At 42.6% G+C, this 17733-nt stretch overlaps 1 protein-coding gene across 4 annotated transcripts in view; it reads right to left on the bottom strand.

Moving 5' to 3' along the window:
- Nucleotides 1-17733, bottom strand: part of PRKG1 (protein kinase cGMP-dependent 1) — a 1456334-nt gene that overhangs the window by 437599 nt on the left and 1001002 nt on the right. For all 4 annotated transcript variants that reach the window (XM_073596335.1, XM_073596337.1, XM_073596334.1 and 1 more), the window contains exon 4: nucleotides 10842-10947. In XM_073596335.1, coding sequence (XP_073452436.1) covers nucleotides 10842-10947 — 106 coding nt within the window. The remainder of the gene's footprint in view (nucleotides 1-10841; nucleotides 10948-17733) is intronic.

Here is a 17733-nt window from a genome sequence, read left to right as displayed (position 1 = left end):
ACACCCAAATCTAACTACTCCTCACCTTACCCCTTCAGTGTCCTCTCACATTACTAACTTACTGACATTTCAACATGGATGTCGCACCACTTCCTTAAACAAAATCTCTCTAAAACCGAGCTGATAATATTCCACCCTGCCCGTGCCCCCCTCCATGATTTGTCCATCAAGATAAATAATGCCACTATCTGTCCGTCCACTCAGGGCAGGGTACTAGGTGTAAGCCTAGACCTGTCTTTTCAGCCCCAAATCCAATAAATGTCAAAAGCTTGTAGACGTCACCTCCATAGCATCTCTAAATTTCACCCCTTTTTTACTAATAAAACCACCAAGTTACTCATTCACTCCCTTGTTATCTCTCACCTTGACTATTGCAACTCCCATCTCATAGGCCAACCTCTCCTCTTTGGTCTTTAATGAATGCTGCTGCTAGACTCATCTTCCTTACCAACCGCTCAGTGTCCACCACCCCTCTCTGTCAATCCCTCCACTGGCTTCCAATGGTCCAGCAAATTAAATTCAAAATGCTAACAACAATATACAAAGCCATTCACAACTCTGCCCCGAACTACATCACCAATCTTGTCTCCAAATATCACTCAAACTGTCCTCTCTGCTCCTCTCAAGACCTCCTGCTCTCAAGTTCCCTTGTCCCTTCCTCCCATGCTCATCTTCAGGACTGTTCCAGAGCCTCTCCCATCCTCTGGAACTCTCTACCTCAATCTGTCTGGCTATCTCCTACTCTAGCTGCCTTTAAGCAATCCCTGAAAACTCATCTCATTCAAGCCACTTGTGAAAATCTTCCATTTGAGTTGGACCTGCCCATGTGGGAAATTAGATTAATCATATATTAAGCCCTATTCCTGTGAAACGCATCAGTATTGAGCTGAGGCTAGCTTTTGTGTCCCTGTTATTATGCTTAACATCAGCTGTTCGGACCTGTTTTGTATACTTGCAACTCAACTATAAGCTCACCAAAAGTACATGCTACTATCCCTCTAAAGCAGGGGTCTCAAACTAGTGGCCCTCCAGCTGTTGCGAAACTACAAGTCCCATCATCCCTCTGCCTGTGGGAGTCATGCTTGTAACTGCCAGCCTTGCAATGCCTCATGGCCCTCCAGCTGTTTTGCAACAGCTGGAGGGCCGCCAGTTTGAGACCCCTGCTCTAAAGGATGCTTCATCTAGGGCCCACACTTAGAAAGCAGAGGAGCATAATTTATAACACTTCTTTGTAAACCCACACATATGGCTTTTTCTGCAAGACAAATGTCTTATTTAAATAAGAAGGAAAATAAAACCAGTGTCATGTCAGGCATTTAAATACTGAGACTCAATTTCATAGAGCTTTCCAAATACCAAAAAAAATAAAATTCACTTAGCAACTCTGTAATTGGATGGAAGTAAACAAACAATACTTGATACTGAAATATTTTCAGTTTGTTTAAGATTCTATAATTTGATCAAACTGACATTGTTATTTCTAACTGCCCAGGAAATAAAATTTTATTGTAAGTTGAGAATTTCAGCATGCAGATTTTTTTTTTTGTCTCTCTGAGGGAACATTTAAATGACAATAGATTAACTGGATTTGGCTCTGCATTTCTCCTTTGTTCCAAGGAATGCTCAGTGATCAACACAAATTTGGCACTGATATAAGCAACTAAGTCTTCAGTGGACAGTTAGCAAATGGCACCTCCTGATATATTTGGCACATCTTTAGTATCAAACTTTATTTCTGTTCTGCTTGAATGAGTGGATGGCTGTGCTCTGTTACTCAAGGCCAAACCAGCCTTCAAAAAGTAAATGTCTTGTGAAAATTGTATGTGCATGGACTATAAAGCGATTTTCAAATAATGCAAAAAAGCACACGGTTTTTGAAATTAGGATCACCTTTTGACTTTCATAGTCAAAAATTTTTGAATAACTAATTAGGGATAATTGTGTTTTAAAATATTTTCTCTTTTTATCATAGGAGTGCATTCTTGCAAAGTCTAACTACTAGAGTTGCCGTTATCATTGTAAGAAAAGTCTTAAAGTAAAATAAGGAATTCACCAAATTTAGCAAATCAGTGGACATATTTTTGAGTAAGACCATTGTGGAAAATATTATATGCACATCTAGGTTTCATGGCTTAGGTTTTGATCCTTATCCTTGCTGGCAGAGTAAAAACACCATAAGCACCAAGAGAGACTGTTTTTTGCCAAGACCCCTCTATCCTAAATCCTTAATTTGTCCTGTTTGAAAACTGATTATTCATTCATGTAATACATCTAACTACAATGCAATCAATATTTAAAACAGTATAAATATTTAATGAAATTATATACTGTAAAAAAAAAAGCCTTATCCAAACACTTTTTCCAATCCAGCTTTAGCAATCACAACCCCTTCAAACGGTGTGGTAGGTTTGTAACACAAACTTCCTATAGGGTTCACTCAATTTCAACATGCTGGAGCATCTGGGGAGGGTTTAGCATAAGGCTTTGGCTGATGGTGCAGTGTTGCAGAATTATCCTAATTACCAATTGACTAGGGTAGAGTTGGGAGGGTAAGATGGGAATGGTCCACAGAAGAAAGGGATATGCACCTCTTTTTAAAAAAAGAGCCCCATACACTAATCAAGTGACCGGGGATAGTTTCCGATCACTTTCTACTCAGTCCAGACACCATTCACTCCTCAACCCCATTTGATGGTATTCAATACCTATATCCTTGTCTTGGCAACAGGGTGTTAACCCCTCAGGAATCAAGTGAAAAAAAATCACTGTCTAAAGCTGACTATACACTGCTCGAATTTCTTTAGATTCCTGTGAATTGGCCAAAATTCAAGCCATGGATGACCCACCTGACACCACACAGACTAACAAACTTCGACTGGGCAGAAAAGAGTCAGCCGAAAAGCAACTATGGCCAATCAGCTGCAGTCAGTGTTCAGGTATTCTTACAGCAGCAGGTGCCAGCTTTTCAGAATACAATAGCCAACAGCAGGAGATTCATCCATCCATGCTCTTTAGCGTGGATTGGGGAATACATGGAATTCTTTCATTCATATCTATGTAAATCTTTATGTTAATCGTAGTGCCTACAGCAACAGACATTGCCAATCCAAATTTAGCAGAACCAGAAAATGTTAATATACAGTGACTGGTTATTTTTGCAGATTTGTTCAATATGTTTTACCTACTACTATTATAGGTTTCTATAAATATCTCGACTCCTACTTGTCTACAAAGGTTTAAAGTAAACACCAGGGCTCATTGCTGTGGGTGACTGGTAATTTAAAATGGAGTTCCAACCAAAAGTGCAACCTCTGCTTATTTGCTTCCCCCCCTTCGGTGCCACATTAGGCACCTTTCAGGGGGGAGAGGGGAACAGGGACCTGTTTTTGAGAGGTCCCTGTCCCCACTTCTGGGAAACGTCGCTGCGGCGCAGTCTCTCGGAAGTTCGGTTCCCCCGCCTCCTTCCTCCGCCACTGGGCCAATTAGAAAGTGCAGCATGCAGAACTGGCTGCGAAGCATAAAGGCTTCACTGCCCTTTCCCTTAGTGGAGATGGTGGTGGCAGCCCCCGACAGCCGATCCGAAAATAGGCTGGGATGCCGACATCGCGGGCTCCCTGGACAGGCAAGTGTCCATATATTAAATGTCAGCAGCTAAAGTATTTGTAGCTGCTGAGTTTTATTTTTTTTCCGGGGGAACTCCTCTTTAAGACATTAGGAGGTAACTGACTACATTTTTCTTTTAAAGGCAATCTGTATAGAGATTTATATATAAATTTTATTGCTGACCTCTCCACGTATTAAAAAAAATAATAGCTGCCTGTCTTTAATGTTGATCCCTTGGCTTCAACTGGAATAAGCATTAGTATTAGCAGTTTTGTCTTCATTTTCACTTCACTTAGTACATGCTTGTTCGGAGTCAGTTGGGTTGATTTACTAAAGGCAAATAGGCTGTTTATTTTGCACAGAAACTATCACTTTGCAACAGAATCTGGTGAAAATTCACTTCACACAGAATACCCAATCACATGCAAGGAAAAGAAAAATATTTTTTTTTTTGGGTTACTCTTGATTGGATGATGGAAGTCAGTAGAGACTGACCTCATTCATTAATCTAAGAGAAAATTCCCTTACAAAGTGAAGAACCTATTTGATTTTAGAAAATCAACCACGGTGGCTTGATTTTCTAAGAGTAAAAAGGTTGTTTATTTTGCAAGGGAGTGTCCCTGGAAGCTTAGTGAATGAGGTGAAGCTCTGCTGACTTCCATCATCCAAACATGTGCAAACAAAAATGCTGTTTTTTTTCTCTTCCTTGTATGTGATTGGTATTCTTTGCAAAGTGAAACTTCACCACATGCACTAAGCTCTGGGAAACAACTTCCCTTCCAAGGTGAATCGCCTATTTTTCTTTAGGAAATCAGACCCAAAGTATTCAGGCCAGTCTCAGAGAGTGAGCATTTCCATAAGGAAATTAATGCAAAGTTTGCAGTGATACCTTTTATTGGCTAACTTAAAGTGGTTATAAAGGCTCAAGGTTTGTTCATTTCTCTGTGCATCAGCACCCCCAGCCCCTCCTAATACTTACCTGAGCCCCAACGCTATCCAGTGATGTGCATGAGAGCCTTGGCTCTCTGGGGACTTTCCCTCTTCATTGGCTGAGACAGCAGCGGGAGCCATCACAGCCAGTAAACAAGAGGAGAGAGAGGGGGTGGGGCCAAGCAGCGGCTCTGTGTGTGAATGAACATGCAGAGCAGTGGCATGGGAATGAACCTGCTTCAGTGCCTCCATAGCAAGCTGCTTGCTCTGGGGGCACTTAGCAGGCAGGAGGGGCTAGAAACACTGACGGGGACACGAGAAGAGAAGGATCGGGTCTGCTCTGTGCAAAACCACTGCACAGATCAGGTAAGTATGACATGTTTTTCTTTTTTTTAATTGCCTTTAATATCACTTTAAGATATCAAGGATGCAGACTTTTGGCAACTTCTTTTACTTCCTCAAGCATTACAAATTTTCTGTACTGAAGGATATCTAAGATGTAATAAAACTCTAATACATATCAGAAGAAGGTTAATTAAAGCAGCCTACTTGTTGCTTTCAGTACATATTTTTAATACCAAACCTATCTGTACTCCAGGATTCAAAAAACTGAGTGCTTTTTTGCCATTACTGAGGCCATATTTATTGCAAACCTACTAAAAACATCTCAAATATGACAAGCCAGCAAAACTGGCTTCAGAACACAGGGATCTGATGCCTGCATTTCCTTTATAGAGCCATGAGAGACCAGAAAACCCCAAATCCCAGGACATGCAAGTAATTCAGAATGTTTGCCTAGAAACCTCCACCGCTCTCTCAAAATGACCTATTAGTCATTTACATAAAGAACAGCCTCAGTATCCAAAAGGAGAGACTAATGCCTAGTACACATGGGTCAAATATCAGGACACATCGACCTGTTCATTCAAAAACGGCCGACATTCGGCCCATGTGTATGGCAGCCGGTCCGACAGAAGCTGGCCATTTGGCTGGCTTCTGTCAGACGAGCATGCTGGAAAACCAGCAGTCGTCTGGCTCTTGATCAGTGCTGTCAGCCAATGGCTGACAGCACTGACCGGAGTATTCTGGTGGGGGGGGCATCCCCCTGTCAGAACACAACAGCTCAGTGAGAAAGATCGCTGTACTAACGTTGGACTGTTAGTACAGCAGCTCCAACTGGAGCTGTCAGTTTTTTTTTCGCTCAACCTGCTATTAGTGTGTACTAGCTTTAATGCTGCATTTACACCTGAGTGGCCTTGAAATGCAGGCAGCAACATACATTTATGGCCTTGTTTGCATAACGCCCTAAATGTGTGTCATACTTGTGGTGTTATTATGTCTTAAAAGTAGCCCAAACACGGGTAGCAGTTGCATGTTTTATTGCGGATTTTCTGAACGTCAAAGTGATCAAAAATGCATGTCGCTAAATGCACTTAGCTCAGTGCCAGAATTGGTACTTGAGGGCCCATTCAAGTCAATGGGCTTTCATGCAAAAAAACACGATAAAACATGTGATGCAAAACACAATATGTACATCGCTCAGGTGTGAATGCAGCCTAAGGGTGCTTGCTTTTGATTTATAAAGAGAGTTCAGCTGGTTAATGATAATGACAAGTGTGCTTTTACTATATATTGCTTTTGAGAATTTTAATGGGTATACTTCTAACATATTATAATGAAACCGATAAAATAGCATGTAATTCTTTCTACATAATAATTTAATTCCAGCTGCATAATGTATTGAAATGTCATGACTTTATACAATATGTAAACTATATTCTGTGACCTACGTGGCTAAATATTATGAGGCTTCAAAATACGCTATTCTATTTTAATTGGTTTATATATTAGATTTACATATGCAGTCTGATAACCATGGGCTCCCTAGTTTAGGCCTATTAGCAATTTCTCTACAAGAGACTTTCCCCTGTCATGTTCACCGTTTGTTAGCATTCAATTAAAGTTTACACACTCATAAAACTAAAAGTTGGCTTTGCTGTAACAGGTAATTTTGCACTTAGAAAAATTAAACACTCAATGAAGTTGTTTAACTGCTGTCTTAAGGATGCTTATTAATCACAAAAAAAATATTGCAGCAATTATGAAAAATGCTAACAAAAAAAATCTTCCTAAAACAATTAATTTAGAGATGCTTAAATGTGTATGGTGAATACCTACAGTGAGTTGAAAACAGATAAAATCAAGGTCAGTATAAAAATCTGCACATTTGGTCCTATCTCTACAGCACAGCAAAACATATTTGAGGGTCAGCGCCACAAATGCAGTTCAGTCATTGTTATGGGTATATATTTAACCAGACATGCAATCTATACCATGGATAGCCATTGAAAACCTCTTTGTTTATGTCCCCAGGCATTTGCAAATGGTACCAAAACTGACATTTGGGGTATCGTTAAAAAATTGCTATTGCAAAGAACTTGAAAACATCGCAACAAAAAACAGCCAACTTCATCTCTGTGAATTGCAGTGACACATGATAAAATGCATGCTCTACCATGTGTTATTGAAACTCATAATAATGCACGCAATCTTCATTGTGAAGCCATTCATTCTGAATGGCATCTTGACCCACCATACAATGGCAATGCAAGTGCAAATGGGAAACCATCTGTGCATTACGGTTCAATGAAATGTTGGAAGACAATTCAAAATAAATAGACTCCCTTAACACAAAAAAAGTTTATTCTATGACTACCACTCACTAGATGTATGCATTAATCCACCAGAAAACTTACTAGAGAGATGTAAATGGGACCTTAAAGTGAAACTAAAGGTAAAAATACTTACCTTTAGTTCCAACTTTCCAACGCCCCTGAAGTCCCTTGCCAGTATCTTCCCCTATTTTTCTTCCAGGTGCTGATCTTTAGCCATCTTGATTGCCTGGCACATGGTACATTCTACATGGGATTGTGAACAGGCGGGAAAGTGTATTGTATTGCATGTCTCTTCTGCAATAAAGACCCTGCCTGTTTCCATTTTTTTTCCCTAAGTTTAGGGAAACTCTCCAAAATGCTATATGACCAGTTTTTAAGCAGATATAAGGTTCTGGTAAGTGTGATTGTGATGATCAGCACAAAAACTCCTCTTTTTGAAACATAGTTCTTATATTTTTTTTAGTCCAGTAGACTGACAGTGGTGCCATGTTAGTTGGTGCTGATGTCAGAAGTCCAGCCACGAGAGCATATGTAGAGCAGCCCATAGCTATTTCATTAGTACAGAGGGCAGTTAAGAATTTAAGAAATTCTAAGGAAGGGACTGCATAAAAGAGTTTGGACTCCTATCCAGAGTTTATTGTTATATAATTGTTTCATTAACTATTGTTTGTGGATATGTTTACTACTTATATTATTTGATACAGTATACCCTACTGTACTCAGCAGCATTTGCTGTTGTAGCTTAGTAACAGCCTGAACCTAGTGATATGTTCGGATTATCATTTCCCTAATTTAAATTCACAGCTGTAAGCTTGCTAATTTCCAAGAAAGTATAGTATTTTGGTTATACGAATAGTTTATGTTCAAATATCTGATAAAACAAACATTTTTATATCAAACAGAAAAAAATAAATTGTTACCTGTACCTTCTGTGTTTATTCTGAATACAAAAAATAATTTATTACATCATCTTGCTGAAGAGACTGCAACCAGAATTACTTAAAGAGATTTTACCACTTACTACAGCCCACGACTAACTGCATCTATGGAGCTTCAGAGGCAAGAAGAGAGTGTTCTCTTGTTTCTGTTGCAGTTAGACACATTTTCTATACAGTTACTGTAGAACAAAGAAGTAGTGACTGCAGAGTCACACTCTTTTTTCTAGTAGATGATACCATAAATAAAAAAGAGGATTGTTTTAAACCTGGCACCCCCATATATTAACTACATCTCCTCTAAAAGAAGTTACACTGCGGTCAATACTAACATCAAAAGATAAGGCTGGCCATACACAGAGAAAATTTCTTTCCTGGAACCATGGGTTCCAGGAAAGAAATTCGCTCGATCCCGCCTTCAACACAGATGTGGGAATCCCTCCTGCCAAACCATTGTCTGCTCCCGGCAGGGGGCCGGGCAGCCGTATAGAAGCTGCTAGCGATAATCGCAGGTAAAAGCCGGCATGCTAGTTGTACCAAAGTATATCAGTCGATCGACTTTGTACATTTAGCCTGCCCATACACAGTTCAAATTTCTAACTAGTTCCTTCTGAACCGGTCGACATTTGAACATAAGGATGGTATAGTGAGGCAAAATATGCAATAATATGAAAGCTAAAAAATAAATTTATAGACAGTAAAATTACTTTGCAGTGTACTGTGTGGAAAATGTTAAGCATATATTAATGTAAATGTAAATGGTGAGGGATTACTAGATTATTTTATCTGCTCTAAAAATATGTGTAAAGCTGTATTTAGATAATATATTGCTCTCGGAGTCTTGTCCATATTAAGCCTGGCAGTCGTCTGGAGAAGCTCTATTGTGGTCAAAGGTTAAAGCGCTTAGTATGAAATATCTACTTGGAAAACAAATAAAAAAACCTGTGAAGAGAAAATCCCTTTTTACATTTATCTCCTTAATCCTTTGCAGAATTTTGGGTCAGCATTTTAGAATTCTTAAGAACGTAGAAAACTACTGCAGGAAAATAAAACATAGGAAAGCTTATGGAAAGATAATCATTCTGTGTTGGATGGTTAAGAAAGCATTGTATTACAATAGGCAAATGCATGAACATCTCTCTTTTTTTCTGATTTCAGAACTTTTCTCCAGTCCTTTGACATCCTTCTTAGCCGGATGAACAGAGTGGGCATTATTTTATAATAATATATACTGTAGAGAACACTCTTTTGCATCACACTGTGATTCTTGTAACCACTGTCCATTTTTAGGGTTCCAAGATTTTAGATATGATCTTTATGCTCTTTGCAATTTCTGTTTCTGTTTTTTTACTCAAAAGCATTGGAAACATTCACCATGGGCACAAATTTACGCAAGCGTTCAGTCTGTGTCCGTTTTTTTTACCACAATGAACGTTGTTTGCAGATGTAATTGAATGTACATCCATTTACGCCCCCATAAACAGATGTAAATGCATGTTGTCAATTTACATTCATTCCATGCAGTCCATATTTAGGCAAGAAACATATTTTTTGTTTATACTTTTGTCCACCTATGACTATTTTCTTCAACAACTAAAAAAGGGCCAATTGAAAAACAAATGTGTACAAACTGACGTAAGTGGGTTCCGTTTTTTATGCTTTTCTTTAATCAGTTTTCATGAGTTTGCTCATGTAAAAGGATCCCTGGGACTTACATGGCTATCTGTGGTTAGGGACAGATGATCGGCCCAGGATGGAATCTGTCTATGTATGTACGGAGCCAATCATTTGTCCCCAACTAAAGGTAGGCACTGGAGGTAAATACATGTGAACAGCACATCCTGCCTTTGTGTTCCTGTTGCTTTCCAATAATGCAAAAAAGGCTCAGTCATGTGTCCTGCTCCACACTGGTACAAGTAAATTCTGCAGCAGCTTTCCAACAGGTTGGGGACCCAACAACAGCCAAATTACTAAATACTGAAACAAGTACAGCAAAAAAAAAAAAAAAAAGAAAGATAAGGATAAGAAAGCATACTGTATATGATAGCTACTAACAGTGTTTAATCAAAATTTAAGTTGCTAATCTTACAACCTAAAGCTGCTAGTCCTAGAAATTTTAAATGAAGATGCTGATAAGAGTCCAGACCAAAGCCACCTACAGATGAGTGAACAAAAAAGATCAAAAAGCTCAAAGTACTATATATCCCTGAACATAGGTGATAACCAATTTGTGCTCATATGTAAATGTTAAACTACAAAGGGAATGTGGGAGGAGCAACACATAGATAATATAGGAGACATAAGACGGAATATTAGCAATGAACTGTACTCAGTTCGAATGCCATACCAGACTAAGCTGATGAATGGTCGGTACATGCAAGAATATACAAGATACACATTAGAATTGGTGAATATCTGTGAGCCATAGAAGAAATAAAAGTATTTTATATACAAAAACGACCTTAGTGGTCTCTGCAATTGTTTTAGTTTAATTAACAGCTGCAGCAATTTGCCAAGAAAACAATTACCCATGCATTATAAAAACACGGTTTCATAACGCTGTGGGTAGGAGCTGCAGCCTATAGGGACCTTCAAAGATGAGCATATGTAAAACAAACAAGCAAATATAGATCACTTTTTCCCAATGTAGCACATGCACAACTTTAGCATACGATTAGATTGAAAAAACAGCACATACCTTTTTAAAAATTCCATATATTCGGTGTGCTTGATTAGCCCTGTCCTCATCATTATAGTTTGAAAACATTGTCGATCTATTGCCCACAGTTTCACATTTGTAAGTGCTGCAAAGGAAATGGGAAAAATATATTTATTATTAAATACAGATGTATAATAAAAATGTTTAACAAAATATCTTTAATATATTTCAGAATTTAATGTACTAGTGTTGGTGGGCAATAAATGGAATAATATGAATTATTGCTAAAGACAATGAAGATAGCTCCTATGGCCAAATCTAGGCAGTGCAATGAATACACCAATTGACGTGTATCTAAAGTAAAAAAAAAAGTAATATATTGCAGCTTATCAGTTCTTAAATTCGTTGGTTGCATTATTTCCTTTGTTTAAGATCATCTATCTCTCTAACCCTCAGCTCACATCATAAAGCTTCTAATTCACTCCCTGGCCATCTTCTGCCTCGACTACTGCAACTCCCCCCTCATTGGCTTACCCTCACATACCCCCTTCAGTCCATCATGAATGATGCTGCCAGACTCATCCACCTTACCAGTCATTCTGTGTCTACTACCCCTCTCTGCTGATCCCTGCACTGGCTTATGCTCACCCAACAAATTAAATTTGAGATACTAACAACAACTTACAAAGCCGTTCAATAACTCTGCCCCCAGCTACATCACTAACCTTGTCTCAAAATAAAAACCAAATCATTCTCTTCGTTCCTCAAGCCCTCAAAAGGGAGGCCCGACAGTACTGTCTTAGTGCTGACACTAGTGTAGCACCCTCTAGTGTGCTAGATGTAAATAGGTTTGTAGTGTAGGAAAATTTGGCTTGGCTGAGAGCCAGGCCTGGGTTGAATCTGGGTCAGGGTTGAGCGACTCAGAGAGCAGCATCTCTGGTGCCTCCCCCTGTCTTCTGGAACCTTAGAGAAGCTTCCAGATGTAGTGGGCAGAAGCTAGGAGGAGCTGTTTGGCATATTTATTGCCCTTCATAAATAGGCATGAGTCATGCCAGCAGGGGCAGTTGGGTGGAGGATGGAGATGGAGTGCTGAGGGGGCTGTTAGTGGCCCTTGAGGGTGCTCCCTAGTCATCTGCACTCCCTGCTGTCTGGGACCCCTGTGTGCCCCTTTACTGATCGCTCACTGTGGAGGTACAGACATTGCCTCCGTGCCACTATTCATTTGAGTGTTTTTTGTTCGATGGGGGTATAATTTCTTCCATGGCTGCATAGCATCACGGCCGTTGCATTTTAGCAAATATATCATTCGATATTTTCAGAGGAGGAGGGCCCTGTCAAGTAGGCTGTACAGGGCCCTGTGATTTCTATCAGCAGCAATGAACACCGCTCATTAGGGACCCACGGGCGCCGGCTCCCTAATCTACATGCAGAGCACCCGACAAATGGATTTCTATGGATTTAGTTTAGAAGCACATGATTGGCTTCAAAAAAGGGTGGGCTTGGGGCATAGAGCACTGCACCCTGAGCCCACCCTGTTGTGTGACATTAGCGAATACTCCCTAATGTCTTCCTGAGAGCCCATTGGCCGGGAGTCCAAAGACCTGATTGGCCGGGAGGAGAATCGATGGCCAGGGACATAGAGGAGATAGAGGGGGGAAGACACCGCAGCAGCTGTGACCTGCATGGGGTAAGTGCAGGGCTGACGAGGGCCTGCCAGGCAAGAGGGCAAGCCAGTGACTGGGGGGGTGGACGGTGTTGTCAATCATGTGTGGTGGCATGCTCAAGCAACGGGGGTAGTGTGGGGTGGCGAGCTTGAGCGATGGGGGTCTGTGGTCAGGTCTGCCTTCCGCCACCCCCCTAACCGATGGAGCACCAGCCGCCGCTGATCAGCAGCCCTGGAGATGGGAAAAACCAGACATGTTTTAAGTCCAGCCAGTGTGATAACATGGCTCCTTACATAGATGAACGATAAGAGTAGACACAAAGGGACAGGAATTAGGCTATTTACAGGACTGCCAGGTAAAAATAAAGGGAGAAAGTATGAAAAAACAATACTAATGCAGCCACCACGTCTAGTCAAGGATCAACAACTAGTAAGCTGCATTGTATTACATTTTTGTTTTTGGGTTTAGATATACTGTACTTAGATATGACAGACTGGTCTGCTAAAAATCTCCTAGAATCCTACTGGCTGGTTAATAATACACAAGAGTACAACCAAAACTTCTTAATGAAGGCATGACAGGGTGTTGCATATGAGTAGGTGTCAATATAAAAGTCTACATGTTCAAAGTTCTCCAACTATACTAACCTGTGTTGAATTATGTCTGGTGTTCTGGGCTAGTATCTCAAGAGGGAAAGAGAGGACAGTATGTCTTTTTATGTCAAGAGGAACGTTAAGAAAAACAAAAAATATTAAGAAAGATGAGGTCATTTTGACAAACGTATGTTTGCTGTAAATTTGCCAAAGGATAGGGCTTCAAATAATGCAGTTTGATTTACTCTTCTGTTCATAAAACATTTATTTATTTTGGATGCCAAGCCTATGTCCAGTCATTTGCTCAGCTCCGTGTAAGATACTCACATTCCTGCTGACAATAAGTAGTGTGTCCTCTGCATGAATGAATGAATGATTTGTAAAGCGCTGCAAATGCGAACTGAATTGCCTCAAGGCGCTGATGCGTTTGTGTTGTCAGCTTCATTAGAAGAGGTAAGTCTTGAGTTTTTTCCTGAAGGCCTGATGGTTTTCTTCCATGCGGATGTGAGTCGGAAGAGAGTTCCATAGCCGAGATCCCTGGACTGGGAATCTTCGTTCTCCCCTTGCTTTGTAGCGGTATATGGGAATGAGGAGGAGGTTTTGGCTAGATGATCGCAGATTGCAATTCGGTGTGTAATGTTTTATTTTCTCTCGGAGGTATTGAGGGGCATAACCTTGTATGCATTTGTGGGTGAGGCAGAGGGTCTTGAATGTGATCCGATTCTTTACTGTTAGCCAATGTAGGCTCCTCAGGGATGGGGAGATGGACTCCCAGGGTTTTTTCCTGTTAGCAGTCTTGCCATCGCGTTTTGAATGGCCTGTAGGCGCGCAAGCTGATATTGGGGTAATCCTATGTAGAGTGAGTTTGCGTAGTCGAGACGGGAATTGATGATTGTTCCAACTACTGCTGCTTTTCATCTTCTGGGATGAAGGGGATGAGTCTGCGTAGCAGGTGGAGGATATGGTGAGATCCGCTAACTACTGATCCTATTTGTGCATCCATTGTCATTTCTGAGTCAAAGATAACTCCAAGACTTTTGGCTTTGGTGCTCAGAGAGATGGTTTGTCCAAAGATGGCGGGAGGTGTCCATGGAGTCTTGGTTTTGGGATTTTGGTTAGCGTGTAGGTAGAGAAGTTCTGTTTTTGACCCGTTGAGTTTGAGGGAACTAATGGTCATCCAGTCATCTATTAAAGTGAGGCATTTCTCTAGTTGCTGATGGTGGTCTTTTTGTCCGGTGATCCGAAAGTAGATTTGGGTATCATCTGCGTATGAGTGGAAGCAGAGGTCTGATTTTTTGATGATTTTGAGGAGTGGGCGGATGTAGATGTTGAATAGCACTGGCGACAAGGGTGAACCCTGAGGGACTCCATAGGAGATTGCCCGGGTTTCCGAGGTGAATGCTCCCAGTTTCACTGTCTGCGAGCGATTCTCTAAGAAGGATGCAAACCATTTTAGACTAGAATCTGTGGCTCCTTCCACTTCTGTGAGCCAGACAAGTAGAGTATTGTGGTCCACTGTGTCAAATGCTGCACTGAGGTCTAACAGTACCAGGAGACATGATTCTCCGTCATCTGTTGCTTCGAGGGCATCGTCCCATATTTTTAGAAGTGCAGTTTCCGTGCCATGGCCTGGGCGGAAACCTGATTGTAGAGTGTCCAGAAGTTGATGCGTGTCCAGGTGGCGTTGTAGCTGTTGTACTACCGCTTTCTCCATAATCTTGGAGACGGTGTTGAGGCTTGTTATCGGTCTGCGGTGGTTAGGGTCTTTAGGGTCGAGATTGGGGTTCTTTAGCAGGGGTTTGACGATGCCTTGCTTGAGGGTGGTTGGCACAATCCCTTCTTTGAACGACTGATTTATGAGGTGTGTTATAGTGGGAGCCAGGATGTCGGAGCATTCTTTCAGGAGTTTTGTGGGAATGATGTGATTCGGTGATGTGCTGTCTCGAAGGCTTCTCATAATGTTTTTAGTCGTGGCAGTGGTGATTGGGGTCAAGAAGAAGTCTGGCGGTTGTGTGCTGTTCGCGTCAATGTCCTCTTTTTGCTTTGGTTGGTTAAGGTTGGTTGCTTTTTTCTGTTGAATTGATTTCCGAATGCTGTCGATTTTGTCAATGAAGAAATGAGATAACTCATTGCAGAATTCTTGAGTATTGTTTGCTGGGGGTTCTAAGCAGCATGGGTTCATTGATTGGGCGACTATTTTGAAAAGTCCCGCGGCCGGTTTAAGGCAGTTGAGATGGTATTCGAGAAATGTTCTTTTTTGGCTGTGAAAATCGCTTTGTGGTATTTCACAGTGAGTTGTTTTGTAGTTTGTATGGTTTTCCTTGGTAGGATTTCTTCTCCATGCCCTTTCAGCTCTTCTACATTCTTGCTTGAAAGTGCCATTGAACCATCTCAAGTTTTTTTTGCTGATGAGTGTTCTGCGTTTTGGTGCTACTGAGTCTGCTGTTTGTAGTAATGCCTTGTTTAGGGAGTTGAGTGTTTGTTCCGTTGAGAGGTTTGAGTTTAGCGATTCTATTTTGTTTGATAATGTGGTTTTGAAGAGTTCAGAATGCAGTTTCTTCTGGGATCTGTTCCAGTGTGTTGTTGTTGAATGTTTCTGTTTTTGGAGGATGGAGTTGGTGGTGATTTTAAATTTGATGGCGTGGTGGTCCGTCCATGGTAGTGGTGTGTTGTCGAATATGTTGATGTCTATATTCTGTTTGAAGATGAGGTCTAGAGTATGTCCTGAACCGTGCGTGGGAGTATTTATTAGCTGTTGAAGACCTAGCTCTTCCAGTTGGTTGATGCAGGCGGTCGCAATAGGGTCTTGGGTGGAGTTTGCCCAAAGGTTGAAGTCTCCAAGTACCAGAAGGTTTTTGGTTTTCAGGGTGTGCATTGAGATGAATTCAGTAAGTGGTGTAAGGAGATTGGTCTTTGGTCCTGGTGGTCTGTAGCATAGTAATATGTGAATGGTGTCTTGGGGTGTAGTTTGAAGATGCAGGAGGAGTATCTCCATGAAAGGCACTGAGTTCTGTGAAGTTGGTTTGGTGAAGGCAAGGTGCAATTTGAAGATCACTGCTAGGCCTCCTCCTTTTTTTCCTATTCTATGCTCGGTTAGGATGCTGTAGTTCTCTGGCACCAATTCAGTTAAGATGGTGTTTCAGTCGGATGTTAGCCAACTTTCTGTAATGAAGAGGCAATCTATGTTGTTATCGATGATGAAGTCGTGGATTTCTAGTCTGTGCTTGACTGCAGATCTAGTATTAATCAGGGCGCATGCTAGTTGTTGTAGTTGAATTGGTGTCTCCCTGTATTTAATGGTTGCTTGTAGGTTGGTCCTTAGTAATTTTTCTTTTTTTAGTCTTTTTTGAGTGGTGGTTGGTAGAGTTGAACCGACATTTCTTAGCCTGTGGAGGGCGTCCGCTGTGTACTTGAAATTGCACATGGTGAAGCAAGAAAGTTGCTGAAGGAGGATGAGGAGGTGATGGAGGCTGCCTACCACCCTCTCGTTGATCCAGAGGAAGGTGAAAAAACTAGCTGAGCTGGCCAATTGCTACAGCAGAGGAAAAATTCCTTCCTGACCCCCCGAGGGGCGATCGGCTTCAAGACCCTGGATCAACTGCTAAGATACCCCGGTGGCTTACCTGTGCAGGATGGTCCGGAGGATGATGGTGGGGGTGAGGGGTAAAGGGGGTCTGGCCGCTACTTGCTGGTTGGAGTGATGCTGCGGCTGGGTTTAGGTGGATCAAAGATGGACGCTGGTCTGGTCCAGAGTCTCCGGTGGTAAGCTGTGCCCATGCAGTGAGGTCCAATGTAGAGGAGGGGGTGTTCCAGGTGTGGGGGCACGGGGGCCCGCTGGACAGGTGTGGGTGCTGGTTGGCTGGTGCTAGCTCGCAGCCGTGGTCTGTCCCCCGAGTCTAACAGCTAGAGAGCGGGGTGATAGGACGGCGGCTGCGGTGGTGCCCCAGGGGGGGCTGAGGAGGGGGGGAGGGATGGTGGTCCTGCCTGGAGGTGGGACAGTGTAGACCTGGGGGGGGCGCGGGTCCCGGTACCAACCTGCTGGGGGGGTCCGGGATGAGCTCCGGGTGGAGGTTGCGGCCGCACCGGGTCGACCAAGATGGCTGACGGGCTGGATTCGAGCCACGGGCTGTCCTGATGCTCGCGCTCCTGAGGTTGCAAGGTCCTGTGGGGGATGGTGGTAGTCCTAGTACTACCTGCCGGGGGGTCCGTGGATGAGCTCCGGGTGGAGGTGGTAAACGCTGCTGAGTGGGTGGACCAAGATGGCCGACGGGCAAAGGCCCGGGCCGCGATGGGTGTGCTGAGGTGGTGGGTGTAATGTGACGGTGGGAGTGCTGGTGAGCTGGGCTGGGGGGGGTCCACTGAGGCCGAGGTCCCGGTGGGTCTTGCTGTGATGTCCGGGATGATCTCCGGGCGGCCGGCGGAGTGCTGTGGCCTCAGGAGGGAGGACCAAGATGGCCACCGGCTAGGCACGAGCCGAGGGCTGTCCGGCTGTTCCGATTCCGGTGCGACTACCGGCCCGTCCGAGGATGGCTATGGGGTAGGACCTACCTGTAGGAGGTGATACTCGGGCCCGCCGATCAGGCTATGGGAGGGTGAAGCGACAGGTCAGCCCTGGCCTGGCGCTAGGCCGAAGCCGCGGAGTTTCCTGATGGTGCTAGGCCGACCGCGGAGTGT

This window comes from Aquarana catesbeiana, linkage group LG08 (assembly GCF_042186555.1).
Source record: "Aquarana catesbeiana isolate 2022-GZ linkage group LG08, ASM4218655v1, whole genome shotgun sequence".
Taxonomy (NCBI): domain Eukaryota; kingdom Metazoa; phylum Chordata; class Amphibia; order Anura; family Ranidae; genus Aquarana; species Aquarana catesbeiana.
Note: the sequence above shows the minus strand (reverse complement) of the source record. Positions and strands in the feature narration are given on the sequence as shown.